General features: G+C 47.4%; 9 protein-coding genes across 9 annotated transcripts; 4 read left to right on the top strand and 5 right to left on the bottom strand.

The window, feature by feature from the left end:
• Positions 1 to 799: 799 nt before the first annotated feature.
• FSST1_001527 (uncharacterized protein) lies at positions 800 to 1,927 on the bottom strand (the record flags this gene model as incomplete). The annotated part of the gene is made up of 2 exons (XM_083227431.1): positions 800 to 1,460; positions 1,506 to 1,927. 2 exons carry the CDS (start codon positions 1,925 to 1,927, stop codon positions 800 to 802), a joined length of 1,083 nt encoding a protein of 360 aa, XP_083091709.1.
• Positions 1,928 to 2,891: 964 nt separating this feature from the next.
• On the bottom strand, positions 2,892 to 3,908 carry FSST1_001526 (uncharacterized protein; the record flags this gene model as incomplete). Its single annotated transcript, XM_083227430.1, has 1 exon — positions 2,892 to 3,908. The coding sequence occupies one exon, from the start codon at positions 3,906 to 3,908 to the stop codon at positions 2,892 to 2,894; it is 1,017 nt and encodes a 338-aa protein (XP_083091708.1).
• An 852-nt stretch (positions 3,909 to 4,760) lies between these two features.
• Positions 4,761 to 6,042, bottom strand: FSST1_001525 (pectin lyase fold/virulence factor; the record flags this gene model as incomplete). Its single annotated transcript, XM_083227429.1, has 2 exons — positions 4,761 to 5,315; positions 5,377 to 6,042. 2 exons carry the CDS (start codon positions 6,040 to 6,042, stop codon positions 4,761 to 4,763), a joined length of 1,221 nt encoding a protein of 406 aa, XP_083091707.1.
• A 1,788-nt stretch (positions 6,043 to 7,830) lies between these two features.
• Positions 7,831 to 8,729, top strand: FSST1_001524 (uncharacterized protein; the record flags this gene model as incomplete). Its single annotated transcript, XM_083227428.1, has 3 exons — positions 7,831 to 7,936; positions 7,988 to 8,336; positions 8,387 to 8,729. The coding sequence occupies 3 exons, from the start codon at positions 7,831 to 7,833 to the stop codon at positions 8,727 to 8,729; spliced, it is 798 nt and encodes a 265-aa protein (XP_083091706.1).
• A 571-nt stretch (positions 8,730 to 9,300) lies between these two features.
• On the top strand, positions 9,301 to 10,176 carry FSST1_001523 (kinase-like domain-containing protein; the record flags this gene model as incomplete). The annotated part of the gene is made up of 1 exon (XM_083227426.1): positions 9,301 to 10,176. The coding sequence occupies one exon, from the start codon at positions 9,301 to 9,303 to the stop codon at positions 10,174 to 10,176; it is 876 nt and encodes a 291-aa protein (XP_083091705.1).
• Positions 10,177 to 10,837: 661 nt separating this feature from the next.
• On the bottom strand, positions 10,838 to 11,568 carry FSST1_001522 (thioredoxin-like protein; the record flags this gene model as incomplete). The annotated part of the gene is made up of 2 exons (XM_083227425.1): positions 10,838 to 11,177; positions 11,231 to 11,568. The coding sequence occupies 2 exons, from the start codon at positions 11,566 to 11,568 to the stop codon at positions 10,838 to 10,840; spliced, it is 678 nt and encodes a 225-aa protein (XP_083091704.1).
• A 2,252-nt stretch (positions 11,569 to 13,820) lies between these two features.
• On the top strand, positions 13,821 to 15,259 carry FSST1_001521 (uncharacterized protein; the record flags this gene model as incomplete). Its single annotated transcript, XM_083227424.1, has 2 exons — positions 13,821 to 14,002; positions 14,095 to 15,259. 2 exons carry the CDS (start codon positions 13,821 to 13,823, stop codon positions 15,257 to 15,259), a joined length of 1,347 nt encoding a protein of 448 aa, XP_083091703.1.
• A 229-nt stretch (positions 15,260 to 15,488) lies between these two features.
• FSST1_001520 (beta-lactamase/transpeptidase-like protein) lies at positions 15,489 to 17,099 on the bottom strand (the record flags this gene model as incomplete). The annotated part of the gene is made up of 1 exon (XM_083227423.1): positions 15,489 to 17,099. One exon carries the CDS (start codon positions 17,097 to 17,099, stop codon positions 15,489 to 15,491), a length of 1,611 nt encoding a protein of 536 aa, XP_083091702.1.
• Positions 17,100 to 20,286: 3,187 nt separating this feature from the next.
• FSST1_001519 (uncharacterized protein) lies at positions 20,287 to 23,436 on the top strand (the record flags this gene model as incomplete). Its single annotated transcript, XM_083227422.1, has 1 exon — positions 20,287 to 23,436. The coding sequence occupies one exon, from the start codon at positions 20,287 to 20,289 to the stop codon at positions 23,434 to 23,436; it is 3,150 nt and encodes a 1,049-aa protein (XP_083091701.1).
• Between the last annotated feature and the right edge of the window lie 251 nt (positions 23,437 to 23,687).

The raw sequence follows: 23,687 nt of genomic DNA, 5'->3' as shown, positions 1-23,687 counted from the left end.
TGGTAACCGTAAGCTTTGAAGAACCCAGGTCGGTGTGTTGCCCTCTAGAATGATAGGTTTGTTTTTCAAATCCCAAATTGTACAGCTGCAATGCAACGCTGCACTGCGTCCGCGTCAGCAGCGGAAACGTTCCTCCCAAAGGGTATTGCCACATCATTTCATCTTCCAGTGAAATGGCTGCAAGTCAATAGAGAACTTGACATCTCAATTTGAGGTGCAGAGAAGAATGCCAAGAGTGGGTCTTAAACACCATCACGTTGCCGACCTACTTCGTCTCTCATAGTACAAGAGCGTGGTTTATTTGTTCCAGATGGATGGTGGAATGTCCCTTGGCTTTGCTCGGTTCCTGCGGATTGTCTCAGGTCTACAGGTCTCGTGTTGCTAATCAAAGTTTGGACCTTACAAAGTTAGTGGCAGTTGCGTGAGTCAAGTGATCAACAGCTTCAGGGTCTATCCCGACGTTCCCTTGTTCCCCCATGGGGTAAAGCAAGGGGTCCCTGGCATATCTGGTTATCAATCAATGGCAATCATATTCACACCGTGTGCGGCGCACTCATCCAACAAGTATTGGTGGACAAATAAAGACCGACTGCCGAGGTGCATGAAAAGTAGAGCAAGTTTAAATGACTTAAAGACCGCGGCTACATGGTGGAAATAGACATCCGAAACGAAGACCGACAACTTTGACAACATATCCATTGTCTAATCGAAATACCATGGTTATGCCAACAATTTAAGGAACTCTTGTTTGATACTTCAACCATGGGGTAATCACTATTTTCATTTCTCGAGACCAATTTCAACGGGTATAAGGAGGAGAATGGCCAGGCATCTCCTGATAGGTGACTTGGTTCATCTCAGAGCGTGGATACTGCCCTGTCCAAGATGAAACAGGGCTGCTTGGATTCTGTGCTGTGATTGTAGACTCACGCCACTCAGTTGTTGTGGGGGAGGCAACTCCTGGTTTCGGATAGTTCTGGTTCATTGGTAACACGCTATCCCCTGGAGGCTGGGGAGCGTTTGGATTCGGAGCCATAACTGGTTGGACTTGTTGAATAGAAGGGGGGTTGTCGTTTCTTTTACACTTTCGGAGAAACCAGACCAGTCCGAGGATTAGAAATGAGAGGACGAGGAAGCCGCCGATAGAACCACCGACTATGGCACCAATATTGTTTTTAGATCCGCCACTACCACCAGGAATGATCGTTTCTGTGGGCTCTGCGTCTACAGTTGCTGACGACTCTGACGAAAGTGCGGACGATCCGACAGTTGTCGGCTCTGAAGGCGTCACATCCGTCGGGTCGGCACCAAATGTTGTTGTTGAGAAAGTACGATCATTCTGGTTGTTGTAGATGAAAGATACACTTTGATATCTTGTCATCGTGCGGGATGAGCATTTGAATGCTCGTATGCCAGAAGGATAGGCATACGTTCCACAGTACGGGGCTGTTCTATCAGTGCTGTTGACCGCAGTTAGGTACTTCCAAATGACATGATCAACTTACCAGAGAAGGTTATAAGAATTTTTCTGGCAAACGTCATCGCAAAGTTCAGTATTGAGAGTATATTCCCTTTCCAAGCACTGGAGATGCGCAGTTGTGCCGCAGAATATGGCGGTAACATGAGCCAGTTCCCAGCTGCACTGGGCTCCGTTTGAACAGGTGATCGCATTCCCTGGTGAACCTGATAGGAAACCACATGTCGAATCAGGGCTGACAGCAACTGTGAAGGTCGTTTCTACTATAGTAGAAGCTTGTCTCTTTTCTAGGTCCAGATGCTTCAGGGCTTGAAATTCGAGCATGGGAGTTGGTGCAGGCTGATCGATATACCCAGCATCCCACCGCTTCGTGGCTTCAGATATGGCCAACGCATCAGTCAAAATAGCATAGAAGCAGAGGGCAATCCAGTAGTACAGAATTTGATTCATGATGGTATCTTACTCTGATCAAAGGCTTTTGTGAGTAACTACGGAAAGAAATATGGAAGGCACCTCGAGCGGGGTCTGTCAAGCCTTTTGCAGGTTCAGCTGAAAGAAGTCGTGTTGCTAACCACAGCTTGGACCCTTGTTGAATAAAAAAGTTGATTGGTGCCAAGAACAAGGCGTTTTGATAGTCATTTTTCAAAGACATGGGAGAAAGCCTGGTCTGATGTCTCGGCTGGGCAGCAACTTAGGAGCCCGGCTGCTATTACGATACACTTGATAAATGGTTTCATATTCATAAATTAGTATAAGAAGAATATCCTCTATCCAGACTGGTTGCTATATCTGTTGAAGGAAGAAAGTGAAGATAACATCAGATCAGCGATCGTCCAAAGTCTTGTAGTATCGCGGGAGTTGAGCTGAAAAGAACCCTGTCAGGCTTGTCCAACAGCCATGCACGGCGTACATATCATCTACTTAATGTGTCTTAGAGCTACGGCTGATACTCCAGCTTTGTATTTTGGGCAATTACTGTCCAGAAATGCGTGCGTGGTTTATCATTTGGGCCCTAGTGGGATAGAAAATTAGCCTCCCAAGTCTTAGGATATGAAAATAAGTAGTCTAAGAAGTATAGTCTACTAAGGAGCATAAACTGACCTACTAGTTTCGTCTCTTATGCTTCTAGTAAGTTTTCTGATACCCTGAGGGGGCCTCAAAAGTTGGCCCAGAACAGATGCTTTTCAATTTGAGAGTATCGAAAGTAAATAACCAAAGGGTCAAACCTAGAATATCAACATCAAGCTCAATAACCTCATATGCTATGATCCTAGTGACTGAACCTTTGGACAAGGACATTCTTCCAGGATAGTGAGCTCTCCAACTTCTAATTTTCCCCCGCCGTCTCTCGCGGATTCAAAACAGTCATGACAAAAGTCAGCAATCTGAGATATGTAGCTTGCATTAGACTAGTTTATCCAGATGTCGATCGCCCTTTATCCATACTCTCATAATTGTCGTCCCTTCGCTCGATATAGCTAACAGATATATCTGTAGTCGTCAAAATATCATCCTCCGAACCCAAGTTTTTTCTCTTGCTTATCTGATAACCCACAACCCTATTCATATTGCCATGCTCGCAGTCACTATTCCTTGAGAAATCTGCAGCACTTTCATAAGCTTCCAGCCGAAGACCGCGTAAAGTTTGATTTCCACGCTGCAAGTCAATTCCTTCATTGCCTTTTGCCACCTCAACGAGTCGATTGAGCAGGTGAAATTCGAGCTTCAACTTGATGCTGTAGACAATCGTTTTGTACGCTGTCTGAAAGTCGTAGAAGTCGGCAAACTCGAGGACCAAAATCGGTATATCGAGCAGTATTATCACGACATTGACAATAAGTAAATGCCTGCGCATTCTTTGGACTCCCTTTCCGTGGAGCAACTCCTCGGAGCTAAAGAACGAGAAACAGGCTTTGATATAAAGTGCCGAAATTATGAGTTCCTGTGAAAAAAAGACAGTGACTTGAATCTTCTCGTATATCTGATACGGGTGAACCCAAGGGTTGGTAGCGCTGCTGTTGGCACCAAACATGAGAATGATAATGGGAATATGCATAACCACGACATTTGTGATGATCATGGCCAACACGAGTCTGAGATAGAATTGGTTCCAGAATATAAGATGAAGTCGAGAGTATAAAACGAGGGAATGGCCTGTCACCATCAAGGCCCATCCTACAGAGATAAGCGAGATGTAGAGGATAAAGTTGTCCGATGAGCAAAGGTTTTTGAGCAAGAAACCGATGGTATGCGGCGCAATACCGTTCGTAGCGGCGACGAAACTCCAGAAGTAGAGGCTCTTTCGGGTTTTGAATGTCGTTAAAATGGCCAGATTGAGTTCCAGGACATTGTAGAGAGAAATGCCCATGCACACGGCAATGGGCAACAGGTGCGAGAGTTCATGATGGTCCTCGCGTCCAGAATAGCCCATGATGACTGTAAATAGGACGCCTTCAAGGCTTGAGGATCATGATGAGAACCTCGAAAGAGGTTGAAGAAACGGAAAAGAGGAGAAGATAGATCACATCACAGATGAACCGAGGAACCGTTTTACAAGCCTCGTTATTACCGGGATCATTTCCCCCAGACGCTTGTGCTAATGATGAAGTGGCTTGTTTGGTGAGAGTTGACTGGTCACTGTAATTAATCCTTCGCTTTAGGTGTGGTCAGTCCTGAGCCGTTGTCTTGGGTGTAATCTTGCCGTCAAGCCAAGACGGTCTAATTAAACCCAGTTGTTAATGTCTTTTTTACCTGGTGAACGTTGTTGATATTTCGCCATATTGTCTACTGGAAGCATACTAAGAATCACCTTGGGGCTTTTCTTATTTATTTCTTCACTTTTAAAGTTTATTCTTAAACAAAAAGACTAAATTAATGTTGCAAAGGGGCAGTACTTTGCAGACAACAGAAGTTTGACCCCTGTCGATGGATTCTGCTAATCTCGCTTGAGATTTGATCGCCTTGTCACTTGAGACTCAATGACTAAAACAAGGCGACAAACATGCCTTTCTTAATGGTGGAACTATTCTTGGCATTCATGAGGCTGATATATATCTGACGTGATATTCGGTTCAATGGAGGGTCCAAGCCCAAACTAATACAAAGTGATTTTGACTGCCGACAAGCCTGACTCTTTTCCAGCCCCCAAATTAGTAGGTCACTTTATGCTCCTTAGACTATGGTTCTTAGGCTACTTGTTTTTATACCTCAAGATTTACGAGGCCATTTTCTGCTACCCACTAGCCAGCAGACCTAACCCTCGGCTCAACTCATGACGACAAGCTTACAATGCCTTCTTGTCAATCCAGCTCACAAAACCAAACTTGCCCTCTGGTGTTTGGAACACGTCCTTGGGAGATTGATAAGGCTTTGCTTCCTTGTCAGTCAACACCTTTGTAATTCCACCGTCCTTCAAAGCCTTGACATTGTACCCAGGGCCGTAATCATTCCACGTAGCCATAAACGTATAGTTGTCCACACGGGGTGTGTCTGGGTTCCATTTGATATATCCCGCTGGAAGGATAACACTGTCAAAGTAGGATCGCATAAAGACAGACTTGTGCTGCGAATTCCATGGTCGTCCCAACGGACATTTTCCAACTAGATCTTTAGCAATGGTGGCATTTGAGGGAATGACCTGAGAGTTGTCGATATATACGCCGTATTTGTTAGTGAAAGTTGTATTTGTACCCTTCCAGGCTGTTATTCCTCCGTTGCAGTTTCGAAGAGATAGTGTCGAGCGATCAATCCATGCTGTCCCGAAACCGTACAGGAAGTCAGTCTGTCCAGCGATGATATTGTCATAGAAAAAGGCATTTCCAAGCTTGCCGACATAAACCTAGGTATTCAAAACGTGAGCCGTCTAGATCTCAGCCATCGACTTGAAAAGGAAAACTTACGGTATCTTGATAGCTGTAGAATCCACAAGAGTAAAACCCGGCATTCGCCCTACTGACGCCAACAGCGTGAGCAGGTCCAACCGATCTCGGAGCAAAGTCGTTCCTGAAATCGATATTGTACGCTCGGAAATCAGTGCAGCCGAAAGGAGTATTGGGTGGAACAGGCCAACCCGTTGGACCAGCTCCGGTCAAAGTAGCATCCAGGTTTGGTCCCACGGTCAGCACACTCGTGTAAACATTGTCACTCATGCTTCCATTGTTGGTGTTTGCCAAGTTCCACCAAATCTGCACATCATTCTGTGCTGTGGTGTTGACATCGATGTCTGCGTAGAGGTCTTTCGTCCAAGGTTTGTTAGAAGCGCCGATTAGGTGCAAGGGCCCTCTCCTGGTGACGTTCAGCTGTTCTGTATAATCACCAGGGGCGATTAGAATGTGCCCAGCTGTTGTGGTGTTTCCCAGAGAATCAATGGCGTCCTGGATAGAAGAAAAGTCGGCGCGGGGATCGTTCTTGGCGACGAAGAGAGTTCCCTTTGGACAACCTTCCGTGGCATGTTTTGTCTGACGTTGACATTTCTTATAAGTATCCACAGGACCTTTGGGGGAAGCATTGGCGGTGGAAAGAAGAGCTGCGGCAACAAAGGCCGTTTTTAGGATGAAGCCTTTCATCTCGGGTTAGGTGTCGATTCAAGAACACAGGTCTAACGTCCGTGGGATCATCTGAGATATATCAATCTTAAGTTCTATATGGATACATATTAAGAAGATGCACGTTCAGGGAAAGATAGTTAAGTTGTATAAATCCACAAATCATGATCAAGAGTTTCCATAACCAGCTTTCTCACAGATAGAAACCCGGATATGAGATGCCGTAGCGACTTGATAGTCGATGGAAGCCGGCAATGAACCATGACAAGGCTAGATCGGTCTCTGAAATTTCCACCAACGAAAATTACAGGTTAATCCTAGCAAAAGGAACATGACGCTATTCGGAAATTTGGGGATGCAGCTAGTTGGGGGTTAATAAGTTGGGGTTTGCGGGGAGAGATGATCCATCTTTTAAACCCCCACGGGGTAATTACTGTTGAACAAGGATTGATTTTAATTAGGTGAGCCATTGTCTGTTATACTTATAGCTGATCTATTCGCAGAGTAGGTGCATAGCTATGGTTATCTAGATGGTGGTTCTCAACTTATATTTGCATGATCCGCTTGCTACTACAAATATACCTACCTACCTAACATCTCTGACATGTACATTTGTTGCATAGTTCATTGTCTTCGTTATTCACACATCTCTCAATAGATATCCAAGCCTCTCCTTGTATTATAAATCTCTTGTCATGTTACAAATCTGCATACCAAGATAAAAAGAAAGGTTTTCGCTACTACACAACGTCATCTGCTAGTATCTCTGACACTTTCCACTTACAAGATACTTCGACTACAGCTCAATGACGAGGGTGATCAATGCAGTGTTGCATTAAGTGGCTCCGATGTATAACAAGATCAACTATTGTTTAAAAAGTGGTGCATGTCACTCTGTCAAGATCAACCACAGGGTATCAAAATGATAACCGCAGGAACCATAAGAGAAGAGACGAAATTAGTAGGTCATCTTATACTACTTAGACTGGAGTCTTAGGCAATTTATTTCTATACCCTAAACTTGTTATCTACCAGGTTAGCCCCGTCAGAAGGTATCATCTATGACACTTGACATGTGTGGAATTAAGTAGTAGATTTCCATATTATAACCTTTTTCAGTTGATTGATAAGCTTATCACATCTATCACGCCATTTTATCTTGATTCCATGTTGCCCAGCCCGTATCCTCTCCCACATCCCGATAGTTACGCATCTCGTTTTACCACTTTGAACATGTGTCAAACAAATCATTACGCAAATCAATATAACCCCCCTCGGATATAAAATCTGTTTTCTGTTCTGTTTTACTCTTTTGTGGCTGATGAAACGTGCTGGGCGATACTCCGCGACATGTTCTGAAACAAACCTCTTGGCTAAAGCATGCCCCTTCTCGCGAGTATTACCCAAGTTCGTCTTTTTCTTTCCGCATCGATTCGTTGAGATTTATTATATCGTAATCTGTTGCAATTGCGGCTCTGCAAAGGCTTGGTCTATGTGTCAACTTCAAAACACTCCACAAGTTTCGTCTTGTCACATAAGAGAAAATAAAAGAGAAATTTTCATGATAAGAAATGTAGTATAAAGATAGGCCCGCATGACTTTTGAGTAGAATGGTCTGACTTAGGAAAATCAGCCTTCTCTAGTTCCTCTTTCTCCATATTCTTCTCTTCTTTAGTGTCTTTCTTTTTGCCTCCCGGTGAGGTCTTATACTATTTGTTTTCAGTGGGCTGGACCTTATCAATTTTACTACTTCCCTAATTCTCCAATCTTCCTAACCTGCTGGTTCTTTTGTTTTATTCTTTATAAAAAATGATGATCAAAAGTTTCTTGTGGGCTGCAGCCGTGTCTGCTATGCCTCTTGTCGAGATGTCCCCTCGACAACTCCACACGATGGAACAGAACAAACCCTTGACGAGTAAGTCTACTTTAAGTCTCGCCAAAAGAATCGGGTCTGACACATTGGCAGTTCGAAAGAATCCATCTCTAGCGCCCCGAGCCAACCGTATTATACCTGTTGTGGTCGGAGGACCCCAAGATACTTTCGTTCCCAACATGATTCGAGCAGCAGTTGGTGATGTGATTCAGTTTCAGTTCAGCAATGGAAACCATACTGTCACACAAAGCTCTGAGGACTCTCCCTGTCAACCTCTTCAGGCAACTCAATCTGGTGCGATTCATTCAGGCCACATACCCTTTGGGGACGGGCAGACTACTGTTGGAACATTCAATGTTCCCCTTACCAGCGCGGATCCCTTATTCTTTTATTGCGCAACTGGGCCGCATTGTCAGCTTGGCCAAGTCATGGCCATCAATCCGTAAGTACACAAGCGGACATACCCTCGAAACAACTGCTAACTCTATCAAGTCCCAGTGAGGCAAACTTGGTCGAGTTCAACAAGAAGGCCAACGGTGCTCTGGCTAACATCGATGCCGGTGATGCTACAGGTGGAACGGTCGGAGAGATTCCTCTAGCTGAAGCTGCTTTCACTCCCGCCTCTCCTGAAGATGGTGCTCCTCCTGCACCTCCCGCTGAAAGCCCTCCTGCTCCCCCAGCTGATACTCCTGCTGTTGCTCCGACTCCTCCTGTAGTTGAGACTCCACCAGCTGCCCCCCCTGCTACCGAAGCCCCTGCTGAGCTTCCTCCTGCCCCTCCAGCTGAGGCTCCAGCTGCTGCACCTGAGGCAGTATCTATGGGAGAGCACTACTAGAGACTTGTGTCATGGAAAGGCTAGGATATTGGATATTTAGAGTAACTACTGAGAGTGTCATGATAAAGAAGGGGAGAGTTTTCTTCTCTCTTATGTCACTGAAATTATACCTATTGGGACAGGCAATGACTTGACTCTTTGCATCCATGACACTATTTGCAGGTTTGCTTTGATCTTTTCTCACTATTTCTCACATCTCGCCTGGTAAAGTAATCGTATTGAGGTAAAAATGAATGATCAGAAACTGTTCTCCTTCGAAACTAAGCATTTTATTTTTGTGAGGGACATAGCAAGACTAACAAGTAAGTTACCTGCCTAAATAAGATGCCATCACGGATATTCGGCACAGTGACTCATCCCTATAGATCCTTCTGAACTTTACATACTAGATATTTTAATAGTATGGGCCATCAGGAGACTTGGTAAGAAGCGTTGGATTGGTTCGTCTTACGCTATTTGCGAATACGGATACGAATTTTGCATAATTCTGGGGTATATATTGACATTTATCAAAACATCAACGGACAATCTGGATACTTTCTAGTTATCAATTCTGTTACAGCAGCTCAAAATGGAAATCTCTCAACAATTCATTCACGCAGAAAGCCTGGCAGACGTCGAAACCGCCGGCCAAGGTCTTGAATGCCTCGTCTACAAAGCAACAAGTCCAACCTACGGCTCAGTTGTTCTCAAGATACCACGAGTCAAAGTCTACCAAAACGCCAATGACTTCAACGTTGAGGCCAAAGATTTGATTCGGCAAGAAATGTACATATATCGTCTTCTTCAGGACGGGCCGGTTCCTGTGCCTAAGCCGTACAAGTACCTCGAACATGATGGATATCCCGCCATGCTGTGCGAGTATGTGGACGATGATGGAACAGACATCACTTTTGAGGAGATGGGTCGTGTGGCAGCACTGATACATTCTACACCCTTGGATGATCCAGTGTTCAATCCCGTGGCTTTGGAGACGTTGAATGTCTTTTCGACAATGGAACAAAGATTGCAACGGCGCTTCTCTGTTTTGTCAGCGTCGGTTCCCGAGGTTTCAACCTGGATACAAGACTGGAGTCATATCCACGCCATACTCAACGGCCTAAAACGGTTTCCGTTGAGTCTTTTGCACATGGACTTCCGCGACGTCAATCTTCGTCACAACAAAGGTAGCATTAGTGCTGTCATTGATTGGACCAATGCGCTCATCGGCCCAGCAGTTATTGGCATTTATCGCACTCTGGAGTTCAGCCAGCTTGGAGGGGGCTTCACCAAAGGATACTCCGAGGTGGCAACATTTCCTGAAGTGACTGCGCAAGAAGAGTGTTTGCTTCGACTAGATGCTGCGCTTGTGCTGGCGTTGGTATTTACGTGCGAAGCCCCGGATCCTGTGAGAGGAGAAGCTGCGGTGAATAGAGTGAAGGAGCTTTCGGAAAGTCTTTTCAAGTAATCTTTGACAAGTACCCATGAGAACGTTGGTGTTCAGTGGGTGAGAATAATAGCATCAAGATGAAAGATCCAACGGGTTTGTGTACCTTCCTGGTAGACACGTATTGCATTGATAGATTATGTGATATTCAACCTAGGTACTTGAGTGACGTAAAAGAATTTGTACAACTCAATGGGGTTACTCGAAAGTTGCAACTATCCGATTATCACAGACAGCTATTGATGGCACATATAGCTTAACTCTCAGCCTGAGGTCAGGGTCATGATGATAGCTCTAAGCTCATGTGGAGACCCTTGAAAGTGGAACTTTGAGCTTAACGCCGGCATCGGCGACCGATGGTCCGGAACCCCGCATTCGGAATTTAATTTACCTCATGTCGAGATTGAGGGGCTCATGACGATTAACTTATTATCATGTTCACTTTTGTTGGGGAAGTGCAAGTTTTGTTCATTTCTTCATTTATTCTTCATCTCAGAGCAATCGCAGATGGCTCAAGTAGAGAATGATCTATATAGGAAAACTGGTCTTTCCATCATGTTGTGTCTCAAATGTTGTACTAACCAACTTCCAATAGACCCTTCAATCTTTTCGCTCATCTGCAAGGTATCATAAAATTCTCATGCTTTTTTGCTGTATTCTTTGTAGTAGAGATATAATTAATTTACTGGGGGAGAACCTTCTCCTTGGCAAGAGGGGTGAATCGAAGGTAAGGCTTGACGATGCGGAACTCGGGGAACAGAGTCTTGGCCTCCTCGTTCTTGACGGAGGGGTGGACGATGACATCCTCACCAGGGACCCAGTTGATAGGTGTGGTGATGCGGTACTTGTCACCGGTCTGGAGGGAGTCGATGACACGGAGGACCTCGGCGGCGTTGCGGCCGGTGGAGGCAGGGTAGGAGAAGATGGTGCGGATGGTCTTCTTGGGGTCGATGATGAAGACGGATCGGATGGTGAAGGCAATACCCTTCTCATCGACGTTGGTAGCATCCTGCTGGTCGATCCTGTAGAGTGTTAGCTTTTTGTAGGGAGACGCTTGAATAGGTAGCAATCTTACATGTCGTAGAGGAGAGAAACCTGGCGCTCCTTGTCGCCAATGATGGGGAACTCGACGTTACCGCCGGTAACCTCACCAATGTCCTTGATCCATCCCTCGTGGGACTTGATGGTGTTGGCGGAGAGACCAATCAGCTTGACATTGCGCTTGGTGAACTCAGGCTGGAGCTTGGCAAAGGCACCGAGCTCAGTGGTGCAGACGGGAGTAAAGTCCTCGGGGTGGGAGAAGAGGATGACCCAGTTGTCACCGATGAACTCGTGGAAGTCAATGTTTCCCTTTGTGGTCTCGGCCTGGAAGTTGGGGGCGGTAGAGCCCAGACGAAGAGCAGGAGCAGACATTTTGTGTATGGGTGTGAAGTTTCTGGTGAAGAAAAGGTATGAAGAGAAAGAGAGATGAAAGAGTGAGAGACGGCGGGGGTCGGGGGAGAGGGATTATATAGACTGGTATGAGACGGGATGGAACGAAAAGGTGCCAGCTTGGCATCAATTGACGATTAGGGAGAGCTTACAGATGATACCTTGTTGGCGTGACTGGAGCTAGTGAATGACGATCTGGGCTCTATTGCCGCGCTGTTGAAAGACGCCACGAGGTCTGTGATATTGGTGATTGGGAGAGCCAAGCTTGGGGGATGCTGGCGTTGCAGCCGTGCCCCTCCATGACCTGAGGAATTATACTCCAACATTACTGTTTATTATTTTTAAACGCTTTACAAATGCACCTGTCTTTATGTATTCTATCCTTATAATCCCTTGATATATCTGTCCTTATACTCTTTATTGTTATACAGATATACAGCTCATAGATAGTTCCCCAGGTCCATCATGACAACCCCACCAAAATAAAAAGACGTCTATAGAAGGTCCCCCCACCAGATCCGTATCATTCTCCGCCCCTCACTTGAACCCCAGAGGGGCAAGGCTCAGTATTGCGTGCTGCAGACACGACATGATTGGTTGTTTCTCGCGCTGTCGCAATTGACTTGTTCCTGACGCAATTCCTAGGCGATGACCCGGCGAGATTTGTAAGACTCGGAAGTCGGGGATATCTTGAAGACGCCATGGCAACCAAGCCACCACACAATAATCACAAGGTGGCTTCTATGGTATTCCATCTGACATTTTAATCAACTCTTGACCCTTGTTTTGAAAGAGACAATATCAACCTACCCTCAAGAGAGGTATGTAGGTTGGTGTCTGTCTTGTTAATAGTAAGTCTAGGGTATTCCATACGAAAGACCACATCGCCTCTTTGAACAATGACTTCCGACTGTATACTTCAGAAAAGAGCAAAGGGAACCTCATTCACATAAATGCTAGTGTTAAGTAAATTGAATTGATCCATTCGCTACTAGTATGAATCATCCGGTTGTTGACTCATAGTACGTGGCATCCAACGTTTTGGTCAACTCAATCGCCCTGGACAGCCCACGCCAGATCCATCTGTTAATTGTGCAGAGCCTCAGCTCAAGTATCCTCTCCCGACGGAGAAATGAAGAAATATAGCTAAAGAATCGCAAAGCTTACGGCAAGCTACAGAACTACCACCACATTGGGATCATCCGGGCTTCATTTTGCGCAATCTTCACACTCGACATGCAGCAGTAGCACCCAGACTTAGACACAAACATGATCCTAATACCTAACAATAAGATCAGGCCGCGTGGCCTAATGGCTAAGGCGCTAGATTTCGGCTTTCGAGCAATTCGTGAAATCTCTAGAGATTCCAGGTTCGACTCCTGGCGTGGTCGATTTTTTTGTCTTTTGCCAGTGATATATATCTTCATCAAGTCTCGCTTCTTTTTGCCAAGCCGTGCGTCATATGTTTCATGGCTTTATTCATGTTCAGGTCATGTCCACGCATCAACGGAAATTTGTTTAAATTCGAGACTATTTCTGGCGCCATTTTTCTGTTTCACTTTCGCCTCATGCATGTACGGCTGAGGCGTACGCTATCACTAGTAAGCTTAAAATTAGAACCTAACTCAATCCTGCCTTCTGCATCACTTCATCTTTTGAGAAGGTCCAGAGTTAAGAGGCAATCTTGGCAATTTTGTTTGATGGAGCCCTGTAGAGTACAACGTGTCTGTACCAGTGACATTCTCCAAACTTCAATTGCGATCGTCTTGACCGTCTCGGCGTAAATCAAGGCTGTTGACATAATCTGAAACTTGGGACATTTAGAGATTAACTTAGCGCCAGAAGCTAATTAATCCTACCGCAGTCTGCGCAGCAAAATCTACAGTACAGTGACCAAAAGCACTGTAAATGTGACACGCGTCGGGGTAAACCTTTCCTGTTTCCAATCGTCACTCACGGTTCATCAACATCAAATCAAATACCGTCATGGATTAAGGGGTAGTGGGGAAAACCATCAACTACAGGCATGGATCTTCTAGTTTGGAACTGGGATATTTTTCGGTCAAGGAGATAATACAGTTAGACACCCCAGACCATTGTTAATTGATCTTTTCTTCTTCTTGAGTCTTTTGTTTTATTTTGTTTCTTCTTGGTGTCTTGGATTGTAACTGCAAGGGGACACAGTCATTCTTTTTTATCCTGGTAGAACATCCGTCTTGAGGATGATGTTCACCATGTCACGTCCATCAGTCTTGACGTGCGTTATCATCGCGGCCAGCGTCTCTCTTTTCCTGGTCGTCTTTACGTTCTTCCAAGAATCACTAGAAGTCCCTTGGACATACGTACACAGCAAAGCAGAAGAGTACATCAACCCTAACACAACAACAGCAATTACTACAACTCCAACATCTTCATTGTACGTCTTTTCTCAGTCAGTTGATGACCCCGCTGAAGACAAACTTGGCAACGTCTCTTGGCTTACGCTAACGATTAATCTTAAATTTTAAGACCAACACAACAAACCAATATTCCCGTATTGAACTGCAACGATCCTTATCGTCAACCTGGATATCTCTACATCCCAGCTGATATAAACGGAACCGACCAATACAAGAAGACACAATGGATTCCCTTCACCGACGACTTCCTCGAGGCTGAATCGCCCGATTACGCCGTCTATCCTGCCGCCGGCGAGGTCATCTTTAATGCGACCGAACCCGAGCCTGACTTTGCCAAGCACTCTTCCACGCCGCGACAATGGCTACCCGACGCCATCGCCGAGAGTGTTCGTCGAAAGAAGGCCATAAAAGCCAACGCCGACACCAAGGCTGACGCCTATGCTCCCATGAAGAACGACGGCGATTTCGGCTGGCTCTGGGGTCGTCGCATTGTCCTGTTTAGCGACTCTGTCGATCGATTCATGATGCAATTCTTCTGCAGCGAGTTCAAGCACAACATGAAGCAGCCCAAGGCCCACACCATCGCCAGCTGCAGCATCCCCGAGTTCAACCTGACCTTCGTCCACTGGCACTTTGCTGGTTCCATGACGTACCGCCCGGATTGGTGGTGGATGGACGACATGGAGGAAATCGCTTTTGAGGAGCGCTGGGACAAGTACTGGACACCCATGTACGACCAAGTTCGCGGTCCTAACAACAGGCCAGACCTGATTCTCTGGCAGAACGGCCTCTGGGACCAGCGCGCTTTCTGGGAGGCTGGTGAAGCGAACCACGAGAAGGATGTGTATCCCATGGGATCGCGCGAGCGCCAATTGGTCTGGCAAGAAGTGCGCTTTGCTGCCGCTCGTATCCGCGACTTTGTCAAGCGCATCTCCACCGAATTCGGCGACGCGCCGACCATGTTCCGCAGCATGACAATCCATCGTGTCAGTGACGCCAGGGATGGATCTATCTACGATCTCGAGCGATTATCCCGTGCGATTGCGGCCAAGGCTGGACATGAAGTGTTTGAATGGGGACGCATGATTGCTTCCCTCTCGATGCTATACAAGGATCAGACGCATCCTGGACGAGGACCGGCGAGTTGGCTTTGGGGCAACATGGTGCTCGAGTATCTTGCCCGTGTGGGCGAGGAGGGAGATGAGAAGAGAAAGCCTTACTTTGATGGATGGGACAAGTGCCATTCCGAGTTGGTAAGCTGGGGCGGACGATAGTTGTAACACATATATTATGAATAGAATAGACTAATTAGAAAGTTCAACGTCCGAACTCTATCTGTGTCTGTTACTGTAACCGTCTATCAAGGTTGCATATGATCGCTAAGCATACACTGACTGTTGAAGTCTGAGTTCTCAAGCAGTCAACGCATAACAGTTCATAACGCTAATCGCCTCAAAACACGAAGCAGCCTGTCGATAACTCAATTGCTGGTACGAGCTGCAATCACTTTCTGACATACTCGATCTTCCTTGCAAGCCAACATCCAATCGTCAAGCCAACAACAGCACCCTTATCATCACGACGGAATACAAGTGTCCAATCACCAGGCGGCTTTGCGTCCATACCTCGCGGGTTTGCAAGTGCCCACACATCATCACCTAGATATCTCATGAACTGAGCCGGGCTCTGGCCCAAGAAGCCATCGAACGTGCCAAATACTAGACCGCCTTGGTTGACGCAGTGGAAAGTCGAGTTGATCTCTGGGGAGTAAAAGTCACCTTCGAATGGCGAGCTATCGATAGCGATGGCTCCAAGAGTGAGACGCTTGGCGGTGATGGCTCGGTTCTCCTTTAGACGCTGAATGCGAAGAATGTCACCGTTGACTACAGCCGCCATACCCTTGGATTCGCCGCGCTCGGGGTCGGTTAGTTTGACAGGCTCGACGTAGTTAGCATATGTGACCAGGACCTGACCCTTCTGGCCGAGGGTCACAGTAATAGCCAACTGAGTACCCTCGTCGAGATAGATACCCGGCCAGGCAGGGGATGCTTCAACCAGAGCAGGCGCAAGTGGCTTTTGAAGACTCAAGATGTTCTGGATAATATACTCCGATAGCGTTGCTGCGTCGGCCTCGTGGTTGAACATGACCACGACTGACAATCGTTCCTCTGGTGCGTGAGCTCGATACAGTCTGTAGCCACGCAGAGCACCTCCGTGACCGATAGCCCCCACGCTTCCAATCTCGGTATGGGCTAAACCCTGTGCATATGTCGAAGGAACACCGTCACTGAACGTCGAGGGCTGGAAGATCTTGCGGTACCAGCTCTCAGGATCAAACAGGCTACGATCGAGGAATGACTCGTAGGCAATCATGTCCGTGAGAGAAGCGATGATACCGGCGTCACCGGCCCATTCGATGCGGTTTTCAGCGGGTATGTAGCCGCGCAGCTCATCCCCCTCATATCCGACACATGGTGGGGGTAGCTTTGCTGAATCTGCACACAACTCTGCAGTCTTCATGCCCGCAGGCGCAAAGATTCGCTCGTTGAATAAGGATACGAGTGACTCCCCAGTCGTAGCCTCGACTACTCGTCCTACAATGTTGAAGTTGGTATTGGAGTAAGAGTACTCAGTGCCCGGCTCAAAGTGGAATGACTTGAGGGTATCAAGCATGGGGCCATTGTGATCAGCCAAGGAGTACGGGTCCTCTGGCTTTGCACCCCAGAGCAAAGTGATAGCCCAGTAGTCGCGAATGCCAGATCGATTGTTGCACAGATCATCCAGCTTCAGCTTTCCAGTCTTGGCTAGCTCAGGTAGAAGCTCCTTTAGCTTAGTCTCAAACTGCTCCCTGACATCACCCTTGGCCTTGAGAGCTGGAGTTGGATTGCGCTCCAGATCCACGACCAAAGCGCAGAGCATCTGCTTGGATATGGAGCAGATGGGGATTCGAGTGTCTGGAGTCATGGGTATCCGGCGGTTGAAGTCTGCATAACCCCAAACGCGATGGTCCACGAGGGCGCCTTCTGAGAGGACAGCGATGGCACCGCCTGGACCGCGGATGCGGGAAGGGATGGCCTTCAAGACATCGTCTACTATTTGCTTTGATACTGGCATCTTCTTCCTTTTTGTTCTTGTCTTTTAGAAGTTGTTCAGTTGGTTGCTTGTGCGGGGTTGAAGTTCTGACAAGACGTAATTGGAAGGTGGGACAGTCAATTAGACTGCACTTTGAGGGTGCATTTGATAACTCAGCCGCCGACTAATCTACTATGTTATTCACTACAATACACCCGTCCTATCAAGTTTGTTGAGTACTCTCTTTGATGCAATTTCACTTCATTTTGCCATATCATCGCACTGCTTACTCAAGCTAGTTTAGAGGACAGAAGTTTGGATTTAGACACGACTTTCACAAGCAATAGCTCATCATTTGTTACTTGACGGGTCATTTTCAATTCTGAAGGCTTCTCAGGGGTCAGCATCTTGTACAACGTTGATCGGCATCCATATCTCATGATATACATCAGAGACCACACCATATCTGGCAGTATGCAGTCATCAGGGTTGGGAGCACAAGAGACGAAATTAGTAGGTCAGTTTATGCTCCGTAGACCATGGCTCTCAGGCTACTTATTTGTGTACCCTAAGAGTTAGGAGGCTAACTCTCAGGCAGTTTGGAATTCTGGCGGCCTAATCTCAGCTGACGAGGCTCAAGGGGCATCATATATCATGTTTAGTATGTGCTCAGATAAGTCCGTGTGCGTACGAGCTTCTTGACCTGTCAGCCTTGTTTTGCTGGTGACGACGCTTTGAGCCCTTGTTCTCTAACGTTAGTTTGTGCCACGACCGAGGGTCAGTTTGGGAATAAACAGATCTACATATCACTTGTCATTATTAAATTAATTGCTCTATGATAAGTTCCATAGGAGGTCGGATCACCAGATCAACCGCGTAAATGACTCGGTGATGTGGAGGGCCTGAGCTGTTAAGAAAAGAGTGGTGAATGCTCATGGGCCCGAAATACTTCAATATGAACTAGTCTACGTTGTTGGTAGAAGCAAGCATTGGTAATTTTATTCAAATCATTATAGAAAGATATGTATTTATGCTATACATATGACCGTTGCGAGCATAGGTAGCTAGCTATATCGCGCACTGAACTTCCTGGATTAGAGTAATTGTACAGAGTATATAGCCCTTGCATCTCTGGAGAACGGAGGTTGGGTGTTGTCTTTAGCTTCCATCTTGATGATTCGTTCATAGGAGACGTCGTATAGATTGGCCGTTGTACGGACCCGGGACCAGCGAACCCAGAAAGCTGGGTGACCCTTGTCTTCACTGAAGAAAAAAAGTGCCCAACTTCTTCTACCCGAGATTCTAGGGGCTCAAGGGCCAACATTACCGGTTTTTCCTTTGAATTAGGGGGTCCCATCGGTGAGCTAATATCCCTCTCCATCTGTCAGGTGGGGTTCGTCCGAAGAACTACCTATAGTGAGAGTATTTTAAGACTTCTCCATCGTCCTGGCTTTGCATTGCATATAGCAGGGATGGTAATAGCAACACCTAAATTAAATATCTTGGCTTATGAATAATTTGTTTAATGTTTTGTTAAATGTTTTGGTCTGTTCCTTTATGCTGGGATGTGCTATCCTTGACTGTTTCCCCTGTGGCTTAGTTAGCGCTTAGCAGGTTTGGGGGGTCAGCATTTGATCAATTGTGCCGCAGTTGACTCTTTTTGTCTTCAGGTAACTCAAATTGAGGAGATGTTACTGGTTATCAAGCACCATGCCAATATACGCTCAGTCTAGAGGTTATAGGTCGACTTTTTGTCATTTGGTTACTCTTGAGATGGAGTCAGTATCTCCTTTAACTACCGGATTTTTTTCTCCTTCATGGTTCCTGAAACACGAATAGTAGAACGGCCCCCTTTGTCGTCATAGCCTTAGTAGGCACGGTACTATACTCGATCTTACCCGGCTTCAGGGTCTGTTCCAGAAGCTTTGCAGTGCCCCTGCAGAGGCACTGTATCCGAAACCAAGCCGTCTTCCAGGGTAGACTAAAAGGTGTCAGAGCTAACAGATATCCATACTTTGACCATGCGGGTCTGCTCTATCGTTCACGTCCAAGGACCTAACGGACACGAGGACAAAAGTGAGTTACTTTGCAGGTGGATAGAAAGATGAAAACCATGGATACCATGCGTTCAACTTGGGTAGGATTATCTATATGGTACAATGAGTGTTTGATCAACAGGTAGGTTCTCATACAACTCCTTTATTGTTGGTGTCGCTTTGGCCCGTGCGTTCAGCTGCCAAACCTCTGCCCGCTGCCAAAACTAACCCTGTCAGATTGTCTTCACCTTGATGACCCTGACTAGAATATCCAATTACGTTGGTCCAATCCCTTGATCACAACTTCAGGACCCAACGGTGGTCCAGTCGTACGCCTTCGCTTCATTTGTTACCGTGTGCTGTGCTGTCCCGTGCCTGGCATATGTATGTCGGTCAGTAGTAGTCGTCAAGGGGTAAAAAAAAAAAAAGAAAGAAAAAAAGAACACAGCGGCGCTAACATTGGACGATACTGTGTCCCGCCTGCATTTGTTCTCCTCAGGAGTCGTCTGCCTCCTTAAACCTTGCATCGCAACAATTTACATAGTATTATTCCTCTCTGCGACGATCAATCTTGGCTGCTATTCTCCCTGGCAGCGATAACGTACGTGCTGCATACGCCATTTCATCTCAACACTGTTGCACTCCAGGCCCTGTCCTGTTTTGTTCTATCCACCGCGTGGCCCTTGGCCCTGGTCTTTCTCCGTCCCGCCCCGTCCCTGTCGTTCTTATCCTTCTTCGGGTCGCCCATCTCGGTCCTGTCTCCAGACGGAGCCTCTTCCCCCGCGACCATCGACTCTTCCGTTCCTCCGCCTCGTCTCTCTCTCCCTTGGCCGTTGAGTTTACGACTCCAGCTTCAGCCCTTCCACGTTTTCCATCAGCCTTGGAGCCTCTGTGAGTCTCCCCTCGCTAATTAACCCTACCTGACCCTGTCCTTCTGCCCTGTCCTGACCCATCTTTGGCGGTGACGCCCCTGTCTTCACCGGATCGCACTCACGATCTCCAGCGCAACCTCTCGGGCATATCCTTTGCCTTGGCTCCCGTCTTGCTGGTTATCTTGTTGCTTCTGCTTCCTATTTGGTTAGCCTTTGTGCAAGCTCCTTTACTCTTCCCCGCCCTTGCTATATGTCCTTTGTTCCTTTGTCCACATACGCATCGCCTCATGCTTTGCTATTCACTGCCACAAGCCAGACACAATGGGCGACGCTCCAGAACTAACGTCCCGCAAGGGTTCACTAGGCAACATCGAGCTTCCTCGCTTTTCTGAGATCAACGACGAGAAACCTTCCGGCCGATACACCCCCGATATCCTCGCTGGCGTTTATCGAGGCATTCGAAAGCTACCCTCTGTCAAGCTCTCTCGGAGCCCTTCGCGGTTGAACTTAAAGAACTCGTCCAATAGTCTGCACTCTGCGACTTCTTCCACCTCGAGTGTTCCGACAGCAAGCGAGATACAAAATCCTCAGCATGTTCGAAACTTGACACTTCAATACAGCCTCGCGAAACCTCTACCGAAATCACCTCCTTGTCGAGATTCAATATCCCCGCACGACTCGACCTCCCCTAATCTACCTAGCGTGCCAGAAGGGGAGATCACAGACTTGAAATTCCCCGACCCGTCACCTTCAACATCACCCTTACCAACACCACCTCCGAAGCCAGAAGGCTACAGCTATCTCGATAGCCGGCCCAGCACTATGGAATCAATGTCTGGTCAAGCGCAGTATCCGTACGGTGGCCATGAAACGAACAACAGCATGGGCAGCGTGTCAAGCGCCAGGTATGACTCTCAGGATCCGAACAATGACCTAAAGCCAAGAGGAACCGGGTCGGGTTCTGGAGGACCATCGCCAAATGTCGCGCAAGGCCGATCCAACACCGTGGGTGGACCGTCTAATGGCCCTTCTACGCATCTTTCTGGCCTTATGTGCAATGTTCACCGAACGACCGGACGCGAACCTCATGCTCTTGTTGGAGCGACGACCACCATTTTAGGAGATAAGCTTTATGTCTTTGGAGGCAGGATTCTGTCTAGGAGTCGTCCTGCTCCCCTGACATCAAACATGTACGAGCTGGACCTTATCCGACGACATTGGACAAAATTGGAAACGACTGGCGACGTGCCGCCACCACGATACTTCCACTCTATGTGCGCGCTGGGCGATACTAAGATGGTTTGCTACGGAGGCATGTCACCCGCTCCGAACCAACCTCCTGGCGCCGACCAGCAGCAGCCTGAAATTACTGTCATGTCGGATATTTATGTATACGATGTCAACACCAGAGCCTGGACGTTTATCCCGACACAGGATCCCCCACAGGGCCGATACGCCCATTGCGCGTGTATCCTGCCCTCGGCGGCCTCATTCTCTTCACACCGCGCGCCTCTTTCCGCTCTACAACACAATCCCTCAACCAGTAATCCTAACGAAGGACGAATCGGCATTAATATTGATGGGTCAGGAGGTGCAGAAATGGTGATTGTTGGTGGACAAGACGGCAGAAACAACTATATTGAACAGATTAGTGTCTTCAATTTGCGAAGCCTGAAATGGACGTCAACAGAGCCTCTGAATAAAAGCTGGGGCGCATACAGGAGTGTTACTGCCCCTCTGCCCCCTGCGGTGGCTTCCAAGCTTGGGCGACAACAGTCGAATGGAATGCAACGCCCCGACGGAGGTATCAGCCAAGAAGCCCGGGAGCCAGGCGCATCAATGCTGATCTACTGCAACTACAATTTCTTGGATGTCAAGCTGGAGTTACAAATTCGGTCACCGGATGGCACTCTCACAGAAAGGCCAATGACTGGCAACTACTCACCACCGGGATTGCGATTCCCGAACGGTGGAATTATTGATACGCATTTCGTTGTCAGCGGCACTTATCTCACTTCATCGCGACAAGAGTACGCGCTTTGGGCTCTCGATTTACGAACATTGACCTGGAGCCGAATTGATGCGGGAGGAAGTGTCTTTAGCCAGGGCAGCTGGAACCGTGGTGTTTTGTGGAACCGCCGAAACACTTTTGTGATCTTGGGCAATCGGAAAAGAAGTCTCGTCGACGACTATAATCATCGACGTATCAACTTTTCCAACGTATGCATGGTTGAGCTGGAAGCCTTCGGCTTCTACGATAACCCCCGCAAGACCAGCCCCCTTTCCGGTTTCATCTCAGCAAGCAGCCCCTACGCCGGGCCAGGCTTGAGCTTGGCACGCAAAGCCGGATACACTGCGGGCGGGCGATACCATTCGAGGGCGAGCGAGGAGCTTGGCGAGAAATCATTCGCCATGCGGGAACTCGCAGATATGGATATTCTTTGCATCGGCGGCGAACGAATCCCTGTCAATTCAAGAATTGTGGGACGACGATGGGGACCTTATTTCGTGCAACTTCTTCGCGAAGGAACAGCGACACAAGACGGAAGCGATGCCATGACTCTTCGGTCCGGTTTGTCCAGCAACCCCTTACGTGCGTCGGCTATAACAATCACGCCCAACTCAAGGGTAGCCGACAGTTCAGCATCAATGATCAGCACTATAGGTTCCTTGGGCTCTTCCGGTGTTCCACCAAGCACAGTAGCCTCCAGTCTCTCGACAGGTGCTATGGGCCACGAAGCCAACCCGACGAGCATCAACGCTGCGCCTACGCCTCATTCATTACCGCCAAATTCACGACCGCGATGTCTCTACCTCCCCCATACTTATCTCACGATCCAGGCATTGCTCCATTTCCTCTACACAAGCTCTCTACCCCCGCAAACCTCGCCTCTTTGCACACCTCAAATCCTTTGTTCGCTTTTGCAGATTGCTCGACCCTACCGTATAGATGGACTACTGGAATCTGTCGTTGAACGACTCCATTCTCTACTCGATAGCCGAAACGCTGCAGCAGTATTTAATGCGACGGCTATGGCGGCTGGTGGTGGCCGAGGCATTGATGGTTCCCTCAACCCCAACTTCTTTGTTGGAACCCTGGACCCCGTCGGCTCGCCTACAGCTACATCGGACTTTTCCTTAGGACAATCTGGAGGTGACAGCTTCTCATCGGACCTGCAGAATCGAACCGAGGGGTTGTCCCTAAACACAAATGTGCAGCAATTCAACCGACCTTCCAGTGATGAACTATCTGCTACAACAAGCCAGAGTGGTTCGGAATGGAGCTCATCCGAGGTTGGAGGTAGTGAGCGCGACACCTTTGTATGGAGCGGCGAACTCAGCAGTGTGATTGGACTTCAGAAGCGAGGACTCAGAGGGCTGATGGAGGGTAGAAGGATGCGAGAACGAACCGGCACAGCCCCTGGTGGAAACGGCCAGCAACGTGTTGGCTTGGGCATAGCAGGATCATAAGTTGATCAGACAAGACCATTTTCAGGTCATTCATTCATTGGTGGAGAGCATTGAGGAAGAAGATTTACCAAAATATTGTGACGTGTAATGAACCCACTCACGGACTGTGTAAGAGGAGGATTTGGTTCGAGCGTACATGATGCATCAATGGACATATCACATCATATTACATATTATATCAATACGTCTATAGATGAATACATCTGTCAATAGTCATTATTTAAACCAAGACTTGGCTGAAAGATCAAGGT

This window comes from Fusarium sambucinum, chromosome IV, assembly GCF_050947815.1.
Source record: "Fusarium sambucinum isolate potato_lamoka chromosome IV, whole genome shotgun sequence".
In the NCBI taxonomy this organism is placed as follows: Eukaryota; Fungi; Ascomycota; class Sordariomycetes; order Hypocreales; family Nectriaceae; genus Fusarium; species Fusarium sambucinum.
Note: the sequence above shows the minus strand (reverse complement) of the source record. Positions and strands in the feature narration are given on the sequence as shown.